The sequence below is a fragment of the Liolophura sinensis genome, chromosome 4, assembly GCF_032854445.1.
Source record: "Liolophura sinensis isolate JHLJ2023 chromosome 4, CUHK_Ljap_v2, whole genome shotgun sequence".
NCBI lineage: Eukaryota > Metazoa > Mollusca > Polyplacophora > Chitonida > Chitonidae > Liolophura > Liolophura sinensis.
In genome coordinates, this window is record NC_088298.1 from 17854488 (window position 1) to 17879214 (window position 24727).

The following is a 24727-nucleotide window of genomic DNA, read 5'->3' on the forward strand; positions in this document are numbered from 1 at the left end:
ATAGAACTAGCACTGTTATGTCGAGCATACAGAGCTGCCCGGCGGCACACGAAGGTACTGGGCGGTGTCGGACGGCTTTTAGTCGCACCCTCCGGGAGTGGCAGTGCTTGCGAAACACATACACTTTTATTGCAGAGGGAAATCGAGTGCCCGTGGTAAACCACCGACCTTTGGTAAGTTGCAGAAAAAGTTTCCCACACGCTACGTACATTCATGCACACAATATTTGTGGAAGACAAATGGTCTTCGGCGAACGTAAGACCGGGCTTGTGGTCATCAAGGACCAACGGAGATCGGGAGCTTTGGAATCCAAGACCGGATGTGAACCTGCACCTAATTGTTTATTTATTTATTTATTTGATCGGTGTTTTACGCCGCATTCAAGAATATTTCACTTATACGACGGCGGCCAGCATTATGGTGGGAAGAAACCGGGCACCTCGTTGTGATTGAACATATAAATTCACTGAGTACCGGATAAATGTTGGTTGATTTGTATTGCGCATTTCGGACGATTAAGTATATGCTCAGCTGCGTCTTACACTGACACTTTGTCATGATTTCGATCGATCTCTTATTGTCTGTTACCAGAATGCATCACGACACATTCGGCTATGCCTTTATATATCGAAGACTTCGAAGAACGAAATCGTCCGTTTCCTTTACTGCAACGTCAATAGACTGGAGTTGTTAAAAATACCTTGTTTTTCTTGGAACATTAAATAAGTTTAGCCTAAGTTAAATGGGAAATGCATTGCACACTTCTGTCCATTTGTGTAATAATGGTGCTATGTGTTGCTTTCGATCACTCCGCCAAGAAGTTTCCAGGTCAAAATGAGAAGCGGGTAGGGAATAAATTGGTGTTCAAACCGTGCATGAAATATGATGATACATGTACTAACTCGCAACAGATGTGACATCCCGGAAAAAGTCGATGTTGTCGTGCACTGTAGCCGCTCGTTCAAAGATAATACCACATTAGGTAACTACAGCTCTATGAACTGTGGGTGAAAACATTTTTTTAGATTTTTGGAACCGCAATTCCTCAAGATTTGAACTTTCCAAAGTCCTGTCATGGCTAAGGCTTGTCCAATGAGAGACCATCAGTCTCTCAAAGGGTATACTTCGTGATGATCCAGCAGGTAACGAAAAAATTCAAATATCTTTTTGAGACAAATAAATTTCACATATTGGCAAACCCAGTTGTAAATTACTAAATAAGAGTCTACACCACCCAAGTACTTGTACTTAATTATGGGACGATTACAAATAAGAAATTTATTAAGCACCCCTCCTGTTTTTCACTGTGGCAATTTTGTACACGAGCGATTAATGTTCCTCAGTATCAAAAGAGTGTAAAATGTGATTTGTTGTGAATCGTGTGACCTTTTGGCTTACAAAAATGGCCAAATGATTGACATCCAAGTGTTTTAATGATAACACACATGCATTTCTATCATCACTGCTTCTGATGTGAAACAAGGGCTATACAACTATGGTTCTGGAGAGAACAGTGTTAAAGCAGTGGTTGAAATTACTCGCCATACAAACGCCATTTGAAGCGTTTTACGTCAATATTGGGTGTATCCGCCGTCAGCCATGATGACAGCTTGAACCCTTCCCCTCATACTACCTTATAACCCGAAGGGGAAGTCGATGTAAATTCCCCGAGCAAGCCAGCTTCTGATTGAGCCAAATCATGTACAGGTGGATTCCCTGCTTGTACACGACGTCCATATAGCCCAATTGGAAGCTGCCTTGAACGAGGTATGGCAGTGACAGAAAATCAGAACGTAGAAGAGCTGCTTGGCACATCTCAGCATGATGACGTAGTAAAGCTGTTTATTTGGCGGTGCTCTAAAGCTTAAAGCACTTGCATTGGTGTTTTACGCCGTACTCAAGAATATTTCACATACGACGGCGGCCAACATTATGGTGGGAGGAAACCGGGCAGAGCCCGGGGGAAACCCACGACCATCCACAGGTTGCTGGTAGACCCATATACACTTTTACAGAAATGTGGTCTTTCCTATAAGTACCCAGCTCATGATAAAACACAGGGTGTATAAACATTGACCGATGAGCCTACTCAAGGAGCTGATTTTCTTAGACACATCTAAAAATCCTCAGGTATGCCCAAAGATAAGTAGCGCAATATTCCTGTACGCAAAATTTTAACATATCTAAAACAGAAGACATTCATAGCATAAACTTGGAAGGATATTACCTTCCAAAATAAATATAAGTTTATTTCATGAGAGAATACAGACAAAATCGTGTGCATAGTATGATTGCTCCTCGTGATACTGTCACCGGTGGTGGTACATCGATCAACACTAGCCTGAAAGGGACATATAGGTACATTTTCACAATCGGTAAATCATTCACACATCGAGAAAGCATTTGCATAGTCGGTTAAGCGTGTTACATGATGCGTAGTCTAACTGTTGCATGCATAACTGAACTGACATAAGGCGTAAATGTAGATCAGCTTGGACCTTCACTTACATGTATCGTTTTGACGACTAGCAGGACATGACTAAAATGGTAGTCTACACTTAAATAAGATCAAAGCGACAACATATTGACGCGCTTTCCATAATCTGTTAATTTTAACAGAAATTCTGTTGTCTGAATAGTGCTGTTTGAATGTATTAGGTTATCATGATAGAGCACTTTGTCACATTCAAAATTTTATTGCCTTAGTACGATCTTTATGTTGAATTAATAAAATAAGTGTTATATTTAACAGAATAATCTGTGGTAATAACAGAATACATTCTAGCATCATACAGATAACAGACTGTCTGTTAAATTTAACCTTTTGGGGAAACTAGGATATTTAGGTTTTGGAAGGGTAGGACTTCATCTACGTGTTGTGTTTCTAAGCTTACACTAATGACAAACTCTATGAAACGACTTTGCTTGGCATTTGCATTTTTTTTGCAGAATGAAAATGAAACTAATTTTTTTCCCTAGTAAAATTCTAATTTAATATAATCCTCTTGCAATGATAAAAACATGAAAACCAAATTTAAAAAAAGGAACCAAAAATATACAGAAGATAAACATCAGGTTTGCATATACACTGAATATCATCGAAAATATAATTTGTCTAGATTAGGATTAATCTTTAATCCTCATAATCTTGGTAATAATCCTCGTAGTATTCAACCCCCGAAAATTCGGAACTAGGGCTTGAGTCCGTGCTAGACGCGGTTGCCGTGGTCGTTGTTGTTAAATGAACTGACGATTTGCATAAACGTGGTATCAGTCTGCCTGTTAGAGCAGGTAACCGTCTGAGTCTAGACACTTCGAAAATGTTTGACTTATCGCCAACAATGGCGTGAAGTTCGTCCGTGTTCTCAAGTCGAATGCCAACACCTAGCACAGTTGTTCCTGTAGCTCTTAACTTCTCCGCAGCTGGCACTGTCAAATGGCGGTCGATGTTGGATTCGCCGTCCGTTATTAAAATGGCGATATTTTCCGCCCAGCTTCGGTCGCCGTATTCTTCCTTGAAGACATATTCTGCTGTGTAGTCAAGTGCATCAGCGGTATTTGCAGCTCCTGGTATATAACCAGAGTTCAATATTGAATGCATCACTTCTTTTTTCTCCGTGTATCGCTGCAAACCGAAAACAACATGGGCGTGGTCGCTGTAAGTTACCATGGAGATCTGCATTCCGTCCACTCCTACTTCAAGTTTTTCCACGAGTTTGGAGAGGAACGTAAGAAGTTTCTGGAACTGTTTATGGTCAATGCTCCGGGACATGTCGAGAATGAAAGTGACATCTTTAGGGGAGCAACCTGAAACAACAACGACACACAGTATAATCACAGATTAAAAAACTCAAACCTCCTCATTTGATAACAAGAAAAAGGACATCTTCCCCCCCTGTAAAAGCATTGCTGGAAGAGTCACAATACGTATCGCTTGATGACGCCGAATACAGCTACAGGGTATCGGACAAAACAGAAAGTTTGTAAACAATGTAGAAAATATTAGTCAGCTAATGGAATCATAAATTCGTTAATGAAACTCTATTGTCAAGGTACACTTAGCTGAACGTAAACTTTTAAACCAACCAATCTAGGTTTGATATTAGCCTTACCAGTTTGGAACCAGACAGTTTAACGCCATATAGTTTTAATACGAGTCACACACCGCGGAGATAACAACCAACTAACACTTGAAAACAACCAGACCAGTTTGAAACCAAGAAAAAACAATCTTGAACACACTAAGGGTACAAATGTGACCTTGTGAAATTAAACGCATAACTCCCCTGGATTCCAAACCGTACGAATCTGAAGCGTATATTATAGAATAATATACTTACTTAGTCCACACTTAGCGCCGATCTGGCCTTTTGGACAGAGGCACTGGTAAGTATTTATACTCGGTTGGCAAGTCCCTCCATTTACACACGGATTGCTGGAACATGGATTGGGGTCTAGAAAAATAGAAACAAGAAGAAATTTGTGTGAGAAATATAATTTGCACAAATGTTTATGGATGTGCTATTAAATTTTGACAAAAGTCCTTGTATGGTAAAGCGGGGAATCGGCCCCAGTGCACGAAACTGAGCACCGCAAGAGGGAAAACTGACCAAAGCTTTGCCTAGGATAAATCCTAGGCAAACTCTATATTTATACTCTTACATTCCTTGTGATAGACAACATGTAGGCATGGCTTCATAAAACATCAGCATCGTTTGTAAACGTTATAGCCTAGCTGAAAATATGCCATAAAGTAGGACAAATACTACACTGAGTTTTGCTGGGTGATGGAGGAAAAGAGGCCTTCCAAAGGATATAATGGATGTGAGTTGTAACTCCGTTTGATTGCTCAGTTACTAGTACATTGCCCAATTTTGGAAATTGCAAAATTTCAGATACCATGACGACATGAGTAGAACGCTTATCCCGAGGTTAAAATATCTCCCCAATAAAATTACAGTGCTTTAATTTGTTTGAACAAATTGAAATAAATGTTTTATCATCCGATTCAAAACACTAAAGAAAGGAATTCACCGCATTGTATTTTTTTATATGGTTGCGTCCAAAAATGAGGTGGGGGCGTCCAAAACATATGTTGGCCCCCCACTTCTCAAAGCTCGGGGTCGGAGGTACCCCCGCGCTTTCTTCGCCAGTGAAACACGTTTAAAATCATTATACAAGCGCATCAAGAGTCATTAAGAGCCTCAATGTTGAAAGGACTTGCCTATGCAAACTGCCCCAACGATGCTGGATGTAAGGTTCGTCAGCCCTGAGAATGTCCTAAGAGAGAAGGAGTTGAGCTGGGACGGTTTACTGGTCATCTCCTTCAGCTCGCGAAGCCGCCGGAGTACCGATTCCTATGGACATCATGTGAATACCCACATCCTTGGATCGTTCGGCCTCGGGGACGATTTCCCATCTGTCAACGGTGGCTCCGTCGCTCGCCAGTATGATACCTGAAAGCAAGATGTATACAGTTTTCGCGTATAATGTGATATAATGCTTTATTTGTTTAACGAGGATCCCCCACAGTCCAATGGCCACTCGGGGTCTCCTCGAAAACATGTAGCATATGTACAGGACAAAACAAGGAACTGGTTACAAACATAAATAAAAGAAATGATACAGGTAGATAGACCGAATAGACTATACACATATGTATGTAATATATGCAACAACAAAAGTATTTACATTTCAAAAGAATAAATCATACCATATGTAACAAAATGAGGCTATAATGCAAGAACATAATGACTACTTACTGAAATAATATTTATCATTATCATTTAATATAAGAAGAAAATTCAGTGCTACCCATCGATTTAAAATCTCTTTGATTCTGCAATAAATTTATGCACAGTTTTTAACTCAATTTTGTTTTCATCAGGTTTTAGTTCATCGGATCCAAATAATACTATATTACAAAAATATTTTGAACACCAAGGAATAAATATTGTGTAGTTTACGCCTGGAGATGTTGTTGTAATTTGTTCGAGCATATGCTTTCTTTGAAATAATGAAGTACATTTTCACGTCAATGATTACAATTCGGGCAGGCGCGAACATTGCTTAAATTCTACTTAAAAAGATCGGCATTCAGAGTGCTAAGTCCCATTGTCATTCAGCATTGAATAACAGAGTGGTAGGAATCAAACATGTTGTACAGTTGAGTCAGTTCTTTATTTTTCTCGAAAAACAGAAATTGCTTTATTATTCCAACTGAGGCATTGCCGATATGAGACGGTAAAATGTTCCTATCTTTATAACAAATAAAATATAACAAATACTTTCCCAGAAATTACAAAGTATTACCTACACTCGATTTGAACACACCGACGACATGAAAAATAAGGACAGTGGGAACAAAGGTTCCAAACTAATTAGCATAACGTAAGCATATGAGAAATATCAGGACACTTTTAGCCCTCTTTCTCGAGGGTTGAATATCAAGTGCAGATGCAAAATCTTTGTGTAGAATGTTTTGGGCAAAAGTGTCATGAAAGCCGTATACATTTGTTAAGTGATGGTGTTGTATATATGTATGTAAACTAATAGGCTATGAAATTGCCGTAAGTATATATATGTTCTCTGATCGTGGTTTGTATGTGTACAATATTAAACGAAAGAATGTCATTACCAACCATACTTATATGGTTACTGATTGTCGTTTATATGTGTACATTATTTGGCTAAACATGTCACGAACCACCACACGAACAGATTTACTGATTGTGGTATGTATATGCACCAGATTTGGCTAAACATGTCACGAGCCACCACACGAATGGATTTACTGATTGTGGTATGTATATGCACTAGATTTGGCTAAACATGTCACGAACCACCACACGAATAGATTTACCTGATTGTGGTATGTATATGCACCAGATTTGGCTAAACATGTCACGAGCCACCACACGAATAGATTTACTGATTGTGGTATGTATATGCACCAGATTTGGCTAAACATGTCACGAATCACCACACGAATAGATTTACTGATTGTGGTATGTACCAGATTTGGCAAAGAATGAAACGCTTATACATTTTACTGATGGTGCTATGCATGTGTGGAATAGAAAGCCATAAATACCCTAAAACTTATATACCTATGTTTACTGATGGTGTTATGTATATGTGTTCAGCATTAGAAAATGAAATCAGAAATGACAGAAGAAAAGCACATACATATGTTAAAGGGATAAAGAATCGACGCTGACTGGTGGACAGCTGAGATAATTTTTTTTGGGTTAAATCTTGCACACTTGGTCACGCTTGAATAAATGTAGCATACGAAAAATTCAGCTTAGGCAAGGCATTGCCTAGGCTTGGCTATCTCCCACACCAGCCAATCAGAATGGATTCTTTATCCGTTTAACTGACTGAAGTAGGCTTCATGCACAGGCGTGTATAATATCGAGACAATATGTCTTAATATCCATACCGATGTTTTTGGACATCTCTTCTGTCACCCTGTCGATAACTGAAAAGCTTGCCCCTCATCGTCCTGATTCCGGCAGCGATGTTCAGCTCGCCGTTCTCGTAAGTAATGGCCGACAGAGCATCCCGTATGTCCTCGGCGGTGCGGTAAGTATTCAGGTAGAACATTATCTGACTCTTGGAGTTGATGGTACCCAGGCCGATCCGCACTTGGCCACTGGTGACCGGAAGTTGAGATACGACGTCCCGAATGAAGCCCTCGACATGCCTCATGTTGGGACCGTCGGCCATTTCCGGTGGAATCAACCATGAAGACGATATCAGAATCGGCATTACAAGCTGCAAGGGAATATTACACAGATTTGCTAGTTTTAAGTTCCATAAATGTTTTAAATGTTAGTTCTACATCTACACACAAAACATCCGTATAACGTAACTACTCTCCAAGAATGATTCTGACCAAGATAAGAATTGAAATGAAATGAAATAGTATGTAGATAAATTGCAGTTTAATGCCACCTCTCTTTTGTAATAATACTTCCTATAGCTGAGACGCCTCAATGCAAATATATTTACAGTGACACCTCAGTGGGACACCATTTCCAAATAACAGATTCGGAAGCGAAGATTGCTTATCCAATCAAACCGGGTCAGTATTTTTTCTGCTATCGTTGCTCTTTGGGATTGTAATTCTAATCTTACCTCTCTCACAGTTCTTGCCAGCCGTTCCCCGGGGACACTCACAGACGTATCCGCCCCGCTTGTCCACACAAACACCACCATTTCTACACGGTCTGCTGGCGCACTGGTTTTGGTCTGACAAGATAAAAATTTAGTGCATCTGTCAGCATGTCAGGCTGTGATCTTTACAGATCACATTTACAACATTAACAGGAAAGGTTCAACTAGTACTTTGTTAATTTACTTATTTATTATTACGTGGTATTCTAGTATATTTTCTCTTGTGCAACATCGCCTGGCAATATGGTGGGAAGAATGTTTCCATATTATTCAGTAACCATAAATTTATTCCCATATTATAAAGCTGTATATCGTAAGACATTTTTTTACCGTGAATCTTTCCAATACATATTTTGCTGGGTGAAGTCAATGCATTATAATTGCGATGCTAAACACATGGTACACAAATTCGTATATTTACGCAAACAAATATTTGGAACGAAAATATTTAGAAGAAAATGAGCAAGTGCTTTACGCTAAAATGCTTTTCTTGTTTTATTATTTTATTCCTTGTGCTACTTTGATTGCTGTCTGACAACAGGTAATTTGGTTTCCTGTGAGCTGTGTCCAGGTGGATTCAATTTATAAGAACCTGGGTCGCATCCATTATCTGAAAATGCTGATAGTATAGATAAGTTTTACTGGTCATCACCTTGTGCCAATTATGTAATGTGTATCAGTTGCACAAATGCGTGTGTCACGGCTGTCAGCTGGCATGCACGTCAGTACGGATACTGACATTTTTGAATTTATACTGACATAAATTTGAAGGAAATTATACCTAAACAATTGTTTCTGTTTTTGTTAGCAAAATTTAATCAAATTTCGGATTTAAATATGAACAGTAAAACTGAATCCAGTTTACTGAAAATGAAAACATGTACGGCGGAAATAGCAAACCCCAGTTTCCCCGTGTTAATGCAAACAACAACGGTTATCAAATCTTATCCATACGAATATGCGTAGCCTTGCGATTATGTATGTATGTATGTATGCTTGGGTTTTAACATCGTACTCAAATATGCCGTCGAGGAGTCATTCGGTGTGTGTATATATATTGTGTCTTCTTGTGGCATGGCGAGCCCATGCCACTAACATGCTACCGCCACTGAAGCATCATGCCGAAGACACCAGGCATGACACCCCACGAGGTCACATGATACCGACACCGGGCCAACCAGTCATGTTTCCTTGCTCTAACCTCTCAATGCTGGGAGCCAAGCGAGGCAGCAGCGAGTACCATTTCTAAAGTCTTTGGTATGACCCGACCTCCAAGTTTGATCCCGGGGTTTCCCGACTTCGGGGTGGACACTCTAACCATTGGACCACCCTTTCGATTATGTGCGATAAACATAATAACAAATACCTTCACAAAGTATCTCTATGAACTTGTCGTCGTGTTCCTGATAGTCCTGTTGAGACGAGATGAGGATGACATTAGAGGACGCTGGGTAGGAAACCATATCATTGAGCAGGTAGCGTTCTGACCTCGATAGACGAATACCTGTAAAAAAACATGAATTCACATTTTAACGATTGTTAGTTATCGTATAGCACAACTTTACTGTATGGACAGTAGAAGACAGATGTGTTACAATCAAATGAAAGTTCCAATAAAACAAAGTTTCTTCAAAACAGACAAAATATTTTATATTTTAGTAGACCTATATGTGGTTAAATTTGATTCATCGCTGTATATTCGGTTTGGTTTGATTTGTTTGGTGTTTTTACGCCGTACTCAACAATATTTCATTTTTACGACGGCGGCCAGCATTATGGTAGAAGGAATCAGGAGTCCGGCGGAAACCCAAGACCATCCGCAGGGTTTCTTTGGGTAAAAAAATGCTAATGTTCTGTAATACTGATTACCAGGCTGTTTAACAAACACAAAAAATAACTTTGATTACCCTTCTCTTGATTATAGTAAATAATATTAGTGTCAAGACTAAATTTGCTCTTTCAGCCAAGGGCCAAAATAAATATGAAGACATTAGCCAGTTACAGCTTCTTTAAAGGACACATGAAATCTTTTTTATTAGTTCTTAGGACGTTTTTTAGGAAGTGCATATATAGAGACAAAAACGTTCTTAGCTTTCTACTAGAGGCGTTAAATGGCTTTAAACACAGTTACATCATATCCGACCATTGACGCAAAATACGCACAAAATAATTAAAAGGAATTTGAGAAATGTAATAAATGCCTCGAGAATGAATGAATGATTTTTTGGGCATAACTCTCTTCATTTTCCTTAAAACTGTAATCGCTGATTTAGAGTTCGTCTCCATGTATCGTTTAATGTTTATTCTCTGTCACTTTAATAGTGTGTATGTCTTACCTATGGCCAACACTCTTGTTCCCTCTTTCTTCATGGCCGTGGCTCGCTCGACAACCTCTCTCTGAATGGCGATACCTCCGGTGACAAAAATGACGTCATTAGGCACGTGACTTCTATCGCCATACTGAGTTTTAAACACAGTGGCTTCCACCAATCGGAACGCTTCCACGGGATTAGGGTCTCCACCACGCAGGCTTTAAAACAAATACATTTAAGGGATGTGAGAGAGATTTTGATTTTTTTAGTAATATTAACCACTTAGATAGTTGTAAATAAAAGTCCAACTCATGCTGGGTTTCTCTCCGGTAGTGTGTGGGATAGTTCGTTAGTAACCTCCAGATGGCGTTTTGTTTCCTCAGGGCTCTGTCTGGTATCCATTCAATAGAAGGCTGGCAGGCGTCTTATTGGCCAAATCTTCTTGAGTAGGTCGAAAAGCATTCAAGAATATTTCACCTATACGACGATGGGCAGCATGATCATGGAAGGAAAGCGGGCAGAGCCCGTGGGAATGTCACAGTCATCCGCAGGCTGCTTCCCATGTGCGGCCAGAGATGAAGACAGCTGAAATGGAACTTAACAAGCGATGGCATTGGTGACCGGCTCCTTAATCATTGGCCGAGTCGTCCTATGTACATGTAAGTGGCCCAGATTTTTGGGGTCGCGTATTTAGAGACTATTTAAAGAAATAGTATGTAGTATTAGAATTTCTAACGTGTGTGTTTCTGGTCATATACCATGGGACTAAAACATGCGAGTTAGGACCAATAATTACTTCTGACAATGTATTCCCGTATTAACACGACATTGTCTCACTACAGAGCAGTCGACATATGAAGTGCTGCCTCACTCTATTGCAAGGCCGAAGGCACAGACATACCCTGCACAATATCAGCATACAAATACTGGGCGGAATAAAACAGGGCATACTTTTTAATTCTGATCACCATGGCAGGATGTACCAAGATCAAGAAATTCAAAGCCTTTGGTTAAAAAGGACTTCCGATTCAACCCAATGCAGCCATATCAGACAGATAAACGGGCGATTTGTGATTAAAGCTAGCACAAACCTGATCGAAGCCACGCCAGCCAGGACTTGCTGCTTGCTGCTACCTTCCACTAGAGTTGTTTTCACTCTGGCCATTGCTCCGAACTCCACCACCGCCACACGGAATGTCTTCTCAGGCTTAAAGTGCATCTTCATAACCATGGCCCGTAGGTATTCCTTGATGTTTCTCAGGTCGAATTCCGTGATGTACCTGGACACGTCAACTATTATAGCCACGTCAGCTTCCACGTTACAGCCTGAAAAGAGAGAGAGAGCGCGGACATGCATTAAAATAATTGGGAACTCGGAAAACTTCCAGCCTGTACGAAGACGGGCCAAACCTCTGAACTCATTTGTTCTTTCCTTTATTACAATTATCGGTGTATATGTGCTCATGAAACAACGTCACAGAAGAAAACGATACGTTTTACTGTCATTTGGACCTTCTGTATAGCGCGTCCTCGAGTCTCCCACTCTCATAACTCAATCTGGTTTAAAACTCTAACCTATTATACTACTATTATTCACAGCATGATAAGTCATTATTACGACGGGTAGATCTACGGATGGCCGTGGATGTTCTCAAGGCCTGGTTGTTCAAAACTGGTTAAAGACTTAATACCAGATTTAAGTTTAAACCGAGTCTTCAATTTTGTACGGGGTCTAAATAATTTGTGAGACATAATATTAAATATGAACTAATACCGCTGCCTCTGTACTTTGACTTTGGAGTACGCCATTGGCTGCTGAGTGCTAAAAATTTAAATATAAAATATGACTTAATACCAGGATTAGCTAATACACTTTCGAAGAACTTGGCCCAGGGCTCTTTTCGTTTTCCTCCCACATCAATGCTGACAAACGTCGTATAAGTAAAATGTTAAAAATAAATGAAATGAATAAATATATTACGACGGGTACATATGGTTCCCTATATTTGTGTATTCAACTGATTGTTGTTTAACGTTGTACTCCAGAATGTTTCATTTATTCTGTTTTATGAGTGGAGGAAAATGAAATGCATGGAGTAAACCATAGGATCTCCCATGCATTTCAAGCAAGGCCTTATAAGAAAACATTGCTGACCGCGCTTACATTTCCATCAATGCACTGAGAAGAAGGGTAAGCAGCGGAATTTTGAAATGCAGCTTACTAGAGTGGTACAGAACCTAGCTATTGATTGGTTAATATTTTAACTATTCGGACAAGACCGGCTACTCCACTCTCTTGAGTGGTTTAAGCATTTGCAATCATGGCACTGAGTGAAGTTTATCTAATTTGTTGCCGCATTTTGTCCCACTTCTAATAACTGCAACATGGATTTATATTTGCGTTTCATGAAAGTACTGAGTTCCTGGCCAAATTTCGAAGATTTACTCCAGTTTTCCGTTTTCCTCCACCCAACGTGAGCCGCCATAACATAATGGTGATTTGTTTTGATGGCGGCTTCATATTAGAGAAGAGCCATCATACAGGTAACATGCATTGCAATAAAGTTGAATCACTTACAAAAGAACGTCCTGTCCTGACCACATAACAGAATGCATACCTTCAAGACATATCATGCTCCAATATGGCCCCTAGCGGAAGTCACCTACAGGTGAAATATTCCTAGTAACGGCGTTAACAACAACAATAAATCAAATATATGTACTCACTCTGTTCGCAGTCCTTTCCGGAGTATCCCTGCAACAGTGGCACATATAACCACCCACCAGGTTCTGGCATACCCCTGAGTTCTGACATGGCTTCGAGTTGCAGTAATCAAAGGCTGTAACAGAACGCAGGTATTTTCTTAAACGTTAGAACAAAACTGAAGTATTTTAGTAAGGGTTTAACAGAATTCCGGTGTATTACTAAAGGATGTAACAGATTGTATTACAACGCTAACATCTTGTACGGAACGCATGTATCTTAAGTACAGGCTGAACAGAACGTATGTATCTTAGTAAAAGCTGCCTCTTTCCGATGTGAAAGGAAATTAGATCGACAATATCGCTCTCAAAACAAGAGCTTAACGTGATAGCGGATCTCAAATGTAAATGTAGGCAAGGAACATGCAATAATGCCATGAAATGCGAAATTGGATGTGTTTACATTTACCAGGTTTAAGATCATCCTCAGGAAAATATCGCCTAGCATAAAAGTACATAATAAAGGTCTACAACATCTTACTAATATTTCCTATTTCTTAAAGGGATACAGAATCAAATCTGATTGACTGGTGTGATAGAAAGGCAAAGTCCGGGTTATGTCGGGCCAAAGCTGAATTTTAGGAATGATATTTTTATCCAGGCTTAAATAAGGCTACAAGAATTAATCCAAAAATCTTCACTGTCAACGAGTTAGCGTCGATTCTATATCCCTTTAAATTATAGAGTTATGGATAAAAATTTTAAAACAACCTATAGCCAACGAAATCATCTCAATACTTAACGTTGTTTAATCCATTTTGATCATTTATTTTACTTACTGTTTGCAACAGGCTGCATTGCTGTCTCTCTATGCAGAGCGAAGTTTCCGTAGTTTTGGATATCGATGGGTCTCAATCCTTGTGCCAGGGCAATAGTCTCAAGTTCGTAACGGTCCCGAATGGAAACGCCGATCGGGATGATGTTAATTCCAGCCGCCATTGTCAACTCCGCTTCGGACATCGTGTTCTGTTTCTCCAAATTGGATGGTCCGTCCACGAACAGGAACGCAATCTTTCTGGCTTGACGTCTCTGTCCATTCTCAAACATCTTTTCTCTTACGGAACGCAAGGCCCAAGCGATGTTGTTCTTCCCTTTCGACCAGTAGATTTTATCCACGGCTTTCAGAACGTCTTCCGTTCGGGAATACTGTCCCAGGTTGAACTCCACCTTCGGTCGAGTGTTGTACTTCATGACGCCAACGCGAACGTCACAGTTGTCGATGGCAAACTCTCGGACAAGACTCTGGACGAACGCTTTCATCTCACTGAAATGTCTCTCGCCGAGTTTATCCGTAGAGCCGAGCATAAAGACAACATCCATGGGTTCTGTGCATTCTGGAAATTGAAAAATATTGACAAAGTTATTCGGGTGTACAGTATCAAAATATTTTGCGGCAGTCTACGACAAATAATTCTACTGTAAATACTTTTACCAATAGAACTGGAGCTGATTTACAAAAATTGAATGCTTTTAGTAGCTGTACATAGGCGTAGGCTGTGAAAACGAAGCTGTTGTCTTAACCTTGCCTAATGTACTCTCAAATATACCGCGTCTTGTTACGGCGCAAGTAAGAGGTAACCAGGCATTGGTAAACGGGTGTTTCTAATTCTGACCCTACAGTGTATAACTTTTGGAAACTGATCATTTTATTCCTGGTCATAGCAAACTTGTTATAAGTAAAGGGAATCGGGTAATTTGGAATGAGTATATCCTGAGACACACATACAATACTCAATATGTGTGTAACATAATAGCTGAAATCTCTCGGAAGGATTCTTATTAAACAATTCCTATGCAGAAAAAGAAGTATCGCGAAATATGTAATAATATTTTTCTCATACAGCCTTTTTTTACATAAATGGAGTGATACACGAATCTAAAACATTTTGTGACATTTTGATCTATATTTGGAATCAAGATTCAGCGCCAATGTTAAAGATTTTGGAATGTTTTCACTGGTGTATTTTATTTTTAAAGTTATCAAGTCACAGTAGAACATCTACACCGGATCAGCATCGTGCTTTTGTGGTGCATGAGTAGAACATACCAGTTTGTCCAGAAATGGTCATAGAGACAAAGAGAATGAGAAATAGACAGTGTAGTTATAGCTGGCATCACTTAAAGTAGCAATGGTTCGATTAGTTTTTGAAAATGTTTCCAGTGGTGGTGTCATACTCACTATTCTCACAGTTTTCTCCGTAGTAGTTAGGCATACAGAAGCAGATACGGCTCCTGAGGCCGTCCATGCAGGTTCCGTTGTTTTGGCAAACCGTGTACTGACACTGGTCAAAATCTACAGAAAAAAACATATAATGTTATAAAACGTGCATAAAATGCCAGCATTTGTTACACATATACTCTTCTTGTTTTGAGAGATTTCTCCTCAAACTGGCACGTCTAAACTTCCCATCGTTTTCGTCAGATAGGATACCAAAATTGGCAATTGTATACTTACACATTTACGAAACTGGCATACTTTTGTCAAATAGATGTTCTGAGGAATTTCCAACTTAAAATGGCGTAATTTTTATTAACAGGTAGGTGTGGACTTAAATTTCTGTTTCAACTTGTGTACCTAGAAAGGGCGTCAGCATTCAGCCTTCGACAGCATATATGATAAATCTGTTCATTTGTTCTGCACTGCTTGCGATTCCTTCCAATTTTTCTGTTGTTTTGTTACTATAATCTGAACTCAAAACTATAAGAATTCAATACCCCAATCTTTGATGATGGTTAGGTTGCGAAGTGGAGGATTAACTGTCTGGGCGGACCACGGACAAGTTATCCCTGAAACATTACAAATAACGAAAGTGGTTAAATGGTTAAAGTCAGTTAGAACCAGTGTAATATAATATATTGACCTACCAGAACATACAGGATCCAGAATACGGTCTCGGATTTCAGGCAAGCGACCGTAAGGTTCCACGTAAAACAGATTCTCTGACACTGGGGCTGATGTGATCTTCTCCAGGACTCGGGATGATCCGGTATGTTGCACAGCGACTGTAACCACGGTGGTTCCCGAGAGGTGGAGGGCACGGGATTCTGGGATCAGCAGATCGATACCGGCATTGGATGGACCGTCAGTAATCACCACAACCATGTTGGCAGCATCTGAAAAGCAATTCAAAGGTTGTATCACCCTGGAAGAGGTGGTTTTAATTCAGACCTTTTATTTCTTTATTGGATTGGTGTGTACTAATGTTTCACTTACAAGAGTACGCGTTAAACGGCATTGAAAACCACTGTCCATTTATATTTTTGCAAGACAATCGTTCCCTGGCCAAGAAACTGCTGTCGAATATATCACTAACGCTAAATTTTGATAATATGTTATAAAACTTTTGAAGGACCGTTCCCAAATGTGAAGTCATTCTTATAACGGAGTTAAAATTCATGAAACACGACCCGAACTTACCTGGTCTATCTCCTCTAGGTGGTATGAACATTTCCATGCGGACAGCTTGAAGAGCTGCTCCTGTATTGGAGAATCCGTAGACGTACGGGATGTTCTGAATGGCTGATTTCACATCGGCCTTCGTTGAGTAGTCGTTCAGATAAAATTCCACCTTGGCAAAGGTACTGAAGGAGACAACACCCACTCTGTAGGCGCCGCTATCGATGGCCAATCCGTCGGCGATTGAATAGACAAAGTCCTTGACCTTCTGGAAGTTAGCCGGACCTACGCTACCAGAAGTGTCGATGACGAAGACAACGTCTCCTTGACCTTTGCAAGCTGAAATGCACGTGTGCATACAACTTTAACCCAGTTTCTATTAAATAGTGCCAGAATGTAGAAAAATTAAATCTAAGATAGGACAATGTGCCTTGACTTCGGTATTGGACACTAGGTTTTTTGTTATTTTAGAGAAATACTTGAAATGTCTAATTTATTTAATTGTCTGACTGGTGCTGTACGACGTACTCAAGAATATATTATACTACGACGGATAGATTTATGGTGACATAAGACTGGACGCACCCCGGGGAAAACGAAGTGTCACGTGAAAAGATGTCAAAATATTATAAGCCAAAATGTGTTTTCTTGGTGTTAATTTTCTGATGAGAAAAATTGTCAGAGAGAATGTGTACTACAAATATAAGGTTATATATAATTTTTTTGATTTGGTCTTATCTTCCCAAGAATATTCCATCTATGCCGTAGCGGTTAGATATGGGGATGGACTTAAATTCACTGAAGGATAAAATAGCGAAGAAACCGTTAAAGTAATGTTACATCCCAGTCGGCTTGTCCGCGAAATCTCACTTCTCAAAGAGAAAGAAATGCTTTTGAGGACTGGGCTATCGAGGAACACCCCACAGTAAGGTAAATTTGATTATTACATAATATATATCGCATTTTCCAAATCAGGTCAGATAAACTGTTACATTGTTATTTACTTTCATCACTGGCTATAAAAGTATCATGGAAGATATTCTAATTATTGTAAATTTTTAAAATTTTACATTCACAAAGCCGACATCAAAAGTATTTCAACGCAGAAAAACACAGATAATTGTTTTGTGTAAATTCATATATGACAAGAAAAGGTAATTAAAAACAATAAAATCGTTCACCGTTTCGAACTTACCCTGTCCCGGAGCAACCTCGATCTTTGGCTTGGATAGCTCTACGAGAGAAATATGTCGTAAGTTTATACAAAAATGTTGTAAGTTATATATATATATATATATATATATATATATATATATATATATATATTGAGATAGAGATAATTCTCTGTGAGGCTGTTATGTTTGAGCCAGCTTACTGAGAAATAACACAGCTACAATAACACTGAGCGCTTTCAAGTCCAAAACTATTCTCACAGAAGATCCATTTTCTCCACTTGAGAAAAAATGTAAAACGAAAAACGGACAATGATACATATACATAACCCAATAATACGTGTTATTAGAATTAATTATTGTTCATGTATCTGATCGTGATTTTAGGCGGTAGGCAAGAATAGTTCAATAATAGAACAGCCCTCAGCTTTACAGCTGATTGAAATATGACTTAACAGGAGCAAAGCATCACTTTTCGTCAGGTATCTTATCAACCTCATAATTTGAGGAGCTAGGTTCGAACACGACACCTAGTACTGCTCAAAACCCTGACATCTGCAGTAAGACCGACACATTAGAAACTAGGCAAATGAGGGGCCTCTGCATAAATATCAATGAGAACTTATATGATTCATGTCATACCTATACATATTGGCACAAACAGATGTTTCTTGATGCCCTCCAGGCTGTTGGCGTTTGGCATGTTGTAACGGTACATGCTGAGCGGCTTGCTGGAGATCACATCCAGCTCAGTCGTGTCGTCCAGATTGAGACCGATCCCGAATATGGTGATCTTCCTACAGTGAGCAAGCTCGGCTTCGGGGATCGTCGTACGTCCGTTCACGTCGGAGATGCCGTCGGTGATGAGAACGGCGACGTTCGGAGCGTCTTCACGGTCACCCATCTCCGCAGTAAAAACGCTGGTCATCATGGTACGTAGGGCGTCGGCAGTGTTGCTCTTGCCCTTGCTGTAGGGTATCGTCATTAGAGCCTGAAGCATGGCGTGTTTGGACGTGAACGTTTTCAGGTGGAACTGGCTGTAGACGTTCGTGCTGAACGTAATCAGCGCCACTCGTACCGTACCGCCGTCAATGTCCAGCGGTTGGATGACGTTGGCGACAAAGCGCAAGATTCGACGGAAGTTGATTTCGGTAACACTGGTGGAGGCATCGATGATGAAGACTAAATCGGTCTTCGGTAAAATGCAAGCGTCTGCAATACAACGTTACCGGAGACAGAAGGTTAAAACAATTATATGAAATTAGCAATATAAAAGCAGATTTCACGTGTCCTACTTACGTCATAACATCTTAGTACTAAAAAATACAGCCTTAACATTTGAGTTTCCTGGATTTTGTTCCTTTCAATTATAAAGTCTTAATGTATTCGAGAATGCATATTCATGCAAGAAAGAAATCCAACAAAAAATGAAAATAATTGAAAAATTATAACTTAATAAAAAATATGTAAATAAAAAAAGCGCTGAACAATGGAGGGATAATAAGACAATGGTAAGCAATGTTTGAACAAATATTATTAAAAACATGTTTTAATTAGAAGAAATAACATGGGAAAGTGGTATTAACCTTTCGCACTGCAGCGGGGATTTGGCAGATTTTGACTTATAATCGGCACCATTCCAAAAGATTTTATTATAATTAATGAATAATAATTATCATATTTAATATGCTTTAATTATTAAGTAAATAATAATTCCATGTTCTTATGTTTCTGACAATGATGTTTTTGTAACAACCGAATTATGAAGCATAAACAAGTACAAGTGCAAAGGTTTCGTGTATTTCGTGATAACAAATCCAACGTATCTTTGAACCGCTTTTACCTCGAGAAAAGTCAATATGGATTTGTAAAATGTATCTTTATGTGATAGTGATTTTAGAATTTTACCTAAGACAAAGGAAGTTTAAAGGTAGGATATATCATATACAAGCAAGTTACAAGAAGGATTAACTCTAAATGTTTAGTGCAGTTTTACATCATTTACATAAGCTTTCCATGTGCATTAGAAAGGTTTGCAAGGCCTCTCAGTGATGAGAACTACAAAGATCTATTCTCAGCGGATAAATGCAAATAAATGCTAAGTAGCTAGTCTAAATGGTTTTGCTATAGGAACAGCCATCTACACACTGTGCAGCTGTCACAACAATAAAAGACGTATCCCAGAATCTTTGTAACTTTTCGATTTGTCTTTTAGAAAAAACTTTTAAGGACGACATAGCTATTTGAAAGTTTGCTTCCATTTATGCATACAAGAGAATCTGTGAAAGATAAGTTCGGACCTGTTGTCGATAAGCATGACATAATGTCAGTATCTTCGTTTGCAGTTTTCTTGTTTACGTTAAACACACACAAATCCTGTCCTAAAGATATTCTTATGCTTTAAAATCCTATCAATTTCGTAAAGACATTTTCAGATACTTTTTTTAAATAACCGATGTATTATTTTAGCTGTTATTTAGAGTCATGTTTCTGGGAATAACCAAGGTATGTAATCAAAAAAAAAAAATCAAGAATTATTGAAGTTCAGGATGCGTTCTTGTTTAGGTTGTAAATTAAACCAGTAAGAAACTTGAGGACGAAATGTGATAAATACACACCTTGGAATTCTGGAAGTAATGCAGGCAGGGTAGGGGCTTTCGATTTCGCTACGGAACAAACAGCAGAAGTTCTACTTATAACATCAGTAAACTACAGCATACACAATACGACTACAAGGAATATGGTCAACTGCCAAGCTGTGCTTCCTGCCAAATGTGCTGCTGTGCTTTTGATAATCCGTCTCAAAGTTTTCTGAGAGACGCAACGCTTTTTGTCCACCCTTAGAGGTCCGTTTTACAAAGCTGTCGCAACATTACGCCGAGCGTACTTACCATGGTGACGTATCACTTCACTATATGTTGTCATAGAAATTACGCCAGGCGCAATTTAGGACTGCGTTGTAGACAGGAACTCTGATGCTTAGTCAGTATAAGGATTCCGATTTTGTTTTCGAATTATAACACACTTTCCACATGTGGCAGAATTTGCTCGGGTTTTGCGGAGATGGCTCAGGTACCTCATATTTCTTGAAGAAATCACAAAAGAGTCCTAGAATTTTCCCTAAATGACCTGAACGTTGGCATCATAAGAAACACTGGTTTTGAGATTTCACTTATCCAGGCTTAGCCATTTAGAAACCGTTCTGTTTCAAGATACCGGGATTGTTTGCAGCTTAGAGTTTTGTGGTGAAACAGTTAAAAAAATGTCCAATACAATAACAACAAAATAACATGACTGCAGAGACTGTGATTAGCTTTCCTCTGTATGATTTGCATACAAAACTATTCTTTTATGAAGCCAGTTTTCTCCACGTGTTAATCTTTACAGACAAACGCAAACGGACGTCTTCAGCACAAGTCTAGTGGGAGAGCCACGGGACACGAGATGCCCAATATGTATGTTGTTATTTTAACGATGTTTTTTGTGTTCCGTTACAGGACTGTGCGCTGAACGAGAGATAGCGACAGGTTTCCGGGGGCCATTCTAGGCCAAGAGGATTTATGGCTTCTTCTCGTCTAAGTCTAATACCGAACTGTGTATTGTTTCGTTGCTGCTTTAAGTCAAGAATGTTGTCTGATACCTGTCGTTCAGAGGAGATTTAACCTAGTCTCAGCCCAATTCTCACTCTCTAAAACCTGATCTCAATCATATGTGTAAAATAGTATTGAGCAACAATGAAAAGCACCAATAAAATGACTCAAAAGAAAGCAATAAGCACAATAAATTTGGAATTTTTATAATATATCGTAAAAAGGGAAATATTTGTGGGTACCTGAGCATCACCGTGGGAACATGTCAAACGTTCATTAATTAATGAATTACCCAACTGATATAGACTTCTAAAACAACGTGGAATGAATCGGTCACATATATGGAAACATTGGGAATCACAAAACTAGACTAGCCCTACTTTTCTTTCTTAAAACCAGCTGGCTGACGGCGTTTGAATTACCTCTGTAATATTGCAGCCATATGGCGGCAATGGCAACATGTGATGCACAGTTTTCAAACTCATAACAACATCAAACTTTTGCCTGTACCATATTGTTTGCATATGATTATAGTCAAAAACAGGAAAATCTTTTGTTACCAAAGATTCCGATTCTAATGGGATTCAATCACATCCACTTCTAACCCGAGCCCCATTCCACGTTGTATTAATATTACTAACTACCAACCACAACAATCGAACCAAAACAAACTCTCCACCCAAGCTGTTTCGTGCGGTGTTACACGAAGTTCAGCTAATGAGCACACTGTTATGGTTTTCATGCACACAACAGTTCAATCTACTCAGAAAAAAGTTGTGAATAGAAATTTGTGAAAACAAATGCTCATGCAATGCTACAATATTAAAGCAACTACTTAGTGCAAACAGTGTCTGGAAGTTGCTATATTGTACCTTTAGATGTATTTGTTTAACCTCATGAAGGGCTTAACATTTCTCTGTTAGGTATCGATTACTATTATTCTGATTCTCAGTTCTATTCAAGAAACAGTAAGGTAACATTAAGGTCTCATTTCCCAATTATAAGCATTAAATAGTTCCATGTCACGTAATGACACTCAACATGTATGATATGTGTATGTAGAAATATAAAAAAAGTAGCGAACACTTATAAACTTATGAAACTCTAAATCTAACCATAGAATATAAAATCTAATCTGGCTTCACTCTGTTAATAACCCACTCCTACAACACATAAGATTTGGTTCACAGCCTGCGACAGAAAAATCTTCAAACGATAAACACTCGGTGCAAATTAAGCCTCTCAGCTGCTGAATTGTGAGGTTTATAATTTTCCTCAACATTTCCAGAAGAGTTAGTAACTAAAAAAAGCCTTTGTCGCACCCGTCAACATGGCTGCACAAATTTACTGAGGAAATTTTTTATGCGTAACAGTTTTTTCAATGTAATGTTTTTTTTTTAATTTAAATCAAACAATCGCCTCCGTGAACCAAATCACAGTTATTTCAACTCACACGGACACACATCCATATATCCCATATAGTTGGTGGTCATATAAGTGATTGTTGTTGACAGTGCCATGCAAATGTTACGTCGTGTATGCTAACTTTACTTGGATCGAATTCACGTGGTGATACATGAAAACTAGACAGGAGAACATATACACAGGAGAGTACATATTACTTTTCCGATTTATTTATTTATTTCATTGGTGTTTTACGCCATATTGAAGAATATTTCACTTAGACGACGGCGGCCAGCATTATGGTGGGAGGAAACCGGGCAGAGCCCGGGTGAAACCCGCGACCATCTGCAGGTTGCTGCAGGCTTTCCCACTTACGGCCGGAGAGGAAGTCAGCATGGGCTGCACTGGAACTCACAACGTCCGCATTGGTGAGAGGATCTTGGACCACTACGCTGCGCTAGCGTGAAAACCAACTGAACAACGGAGGCCCCCTTTTCCGATTTAATTCGATGTCGTATTTATGGTACTGTATAGATGAGCTGTTCAGGGATAGACGCGGTTCGCCATTGGCGCGCAAAAAGATATGTTTTATTGATATCAGTTTTGAGTCCTGCACAGTTCTGCACAGTTCCACAGTACTGTGGAAGTTTCTGAGTTCCGTATAGTATTGTATAAGGCAATTACTGTTGCCTACGTGGCAATATCCTCCAGTATTTGCTCACATGAAGGAATTTCAACAAAGTAAATATTTTTTCTTTTCAAATTTTATCCAGTCAAGAGGAAAGCTGCATCCCCCAAATCGATGGAATGAAATACTTTTGTAAGGGTATATAGTGCAACATGCATTCATGGTTTAGTGTGCAGCGAAAGCAAGTGCCCGGCTTAAAGTACATTCGTATGAATGTTTGCACATATACATAAATTTTTGCACACATACAAAATCATACATACATAGATTACACCACCAGATACTTTCTTCCCTTTCATTAAAGTCAAAGAAAACTCAAAATATAAGCAATCGCCATAGGCCGCGAGAGGCCAATGAAATGCCTTTCAGAAGGAAGATGTGTTTACTTCTTTCATTTTTGACTACACTGCAGTAAATCTATCGGTAAAATGTTTGAGTCACAAGATAGGGCTCATGGACCATATTTCGTAATATCCGGCCTGATGACGTCACACCATTGTGTTATTCCGCTCCTTTAGGTTCATATTAAAGCTGATTTGTTAGTACTTGTTTGTGGTGTGTCCGCGCAATGAAACATAAAAAGTAATCTGTCATAATATAAAAATACTTCAGAATAGTGAGTAAAACCAAACCCGTGACAAGAGCATGATGCATGGGAAATGTTCACACATAATCGACGAAACCAGGCCTCTTCATAATTTACCTCGTTTAGGTTTTATTCTAACTGGTGTAAAAGCCCACATAGATCCAACGCAAGCAGCATATCGTACCACGGCTTAATTAGGTACAGTTAGGTCACTTTTAACATAAAGTAACACAAAAGCAATGCAAAGGGATCAGGCCTAGGAGATCCTTAGTCCACCAGAACGATTTAATCAGGAGAGATTCAAAATGACGTCATAATACATGTTTAGGTCAAATGGATTTGATTGCAAATTCTGAGTTTTCTTTGTCTTAAAGATTACAAACAAAAGTGCGGTTGTGCAATAGGTCGCTGCTTGTCGGCACTTATAAGATGTCATCGAAATCATGAAAGTATCTGTCGGTGGTTTTCGGATGTAGTTTCGCAGTATGTTTAGCTGTGTTAATGTTCACTAGCAATCACTCAGCTATCATATACTCATCACACACTGTTCATTCCTATATATATGATCACTCACTCTCAGACCACGTATATATATATATATATTCATATCGATATACATGAATAAAAACACACC

At 39.1% G+C, this 24727-nt stretch overlaps 3 protein-coding genes across 3 annotated transcripts in view; all 3 read right to left on the reverse strand.

Annotated features, from left to right (window-relative positions):
• Window positions 1–2202: 2202 nt before the first annotated feature.
• LOC135464958 (von Willebrand factor A domain-containing protein 2-like) lies at window positions 2203–5451 on the reverse strand. Its single transcript, XM_064742545.1, has 3 exons — window positions 5225–5451; window positions 4341–4454; window positions 2203–3807 (listed from the first exon to the last, which is right to left on the reverse strand). Exons 1-3 carry the CDS (start codon window positions 5319–5321, stop codon window positions 3134–3136), a joined length of 885 nt encoding a protein of 294 aa, XP_064598615.1. The 5' UTR covers window positions 5322–5451; the 3' UTR covers window positions 2203–3133.
• Window positions 5452–7456: 2005 nt separating this feature from the next.
• On the reverse strand, window positions 7457–11724 carry LOC135464473 (von Willebrand factor A domain-containing protein 2-like). Its single transcript, XM_064741897.1, has 5 exons — window positions 11585–11724; window positions 10518–10711; window positions 9548–9685; window positions 8143–8256; window positions 7457–7779 (listed from the first exon to the last, which is right to left on the reverse strand). Exons 1-5 carry the CDS (start codon window positions 11722–11724, stop codon window positions 7469–7471), a joined length of 897 nt encoding a protein of 298 aa, XP_064597967.1. The 3' UTR covers window positions 7457–7468.
• LOC135464474 (uncharacterized) overlaps window positions 11591–24727 on the reverse strand; it is a 47045-nt gene continuing 33908 nt past the window's right edge. The window contains exons 27-35 of the mRNA XM_064741898.1: window positions 20444–20491; window positions 18468–19037; window positions 17849–17887; window positions 16675–16992; window positions 16122–16370; window positions 15436–15549; window positions 14036–14590; window positions 13221–13333; window positions 11591–11819 (exon numbers count right to left, since the gene is read on the reverse strand). Coding sequence (XP_064597968.1) covers window positions 11790–11819; window positions 13221–13333; window positions 14036–14590; window positions 15436–15549; window positions 16122–16370; window positions 16675–16992; window positions 17849–17887; window positions 18468–19037; window positions 20444–20491 — 2036 coding nt within the window. The 3' untranslated portion in view covers window positions 11591–11789. The remainder of the gene's footprint in view (window positions 11820–13220; window positions 13334–14035; window positions 14591–15435; window positions 15550–16121; window positions 16371–16674; window positions 16993–17848; window positions 17888–18467; window positions 19038–20443; window positions 20492–24727) is intronic.

Excerpts from the sequence above, each read along its gene's own strand:
- LOC135464958 (XM_064742545.1), bottom strand. The coding sequence starts at position 5,321 with ATGACCAGTAAACCGTCCCAGCTCAACTCCTTCTCTCTTAGGACATTC. Across the intron at positions 4,455-5,224 it reads CGTTGGGGCAGTTTGCATAG|ACCCCAATCCATGTTCCAGC; the intron begins GCAAGTCCTTTC and ends CTATTTTTCTAG. Across the intron at positions 3,808-4,340 it reads CGGCGCTAAGTGTGGACTAA|GTTGCTCCCCTAAAGATGTC; the intron begins GTAAGTATATTA and ends TTGTTGTTTCAG.
- LOC135464473 (XM_064741897.1), bottom strand. The coding sequence starts at position 11,724 with ATGGTTATGAAGATGCACTTTAAGCCTGAGAAGACATTCCGTGTGGCG. Across the intron at positions 9,686-10,517 it reads AACAAGAGTGTTGGCCATAG|GTATTCGTCTATCGAGGTCA; the intron begins GTAAGACATACA and ends GTTTTTTTACAG. Across the intron at positions 7,780-8,142 it reads TGGCAAGAACTGTGAGAGAG|CTTGTAATGCCGATTCTGAT; the intron begins GTAAGATTAGAA and ends ATTCCCTTGCAG.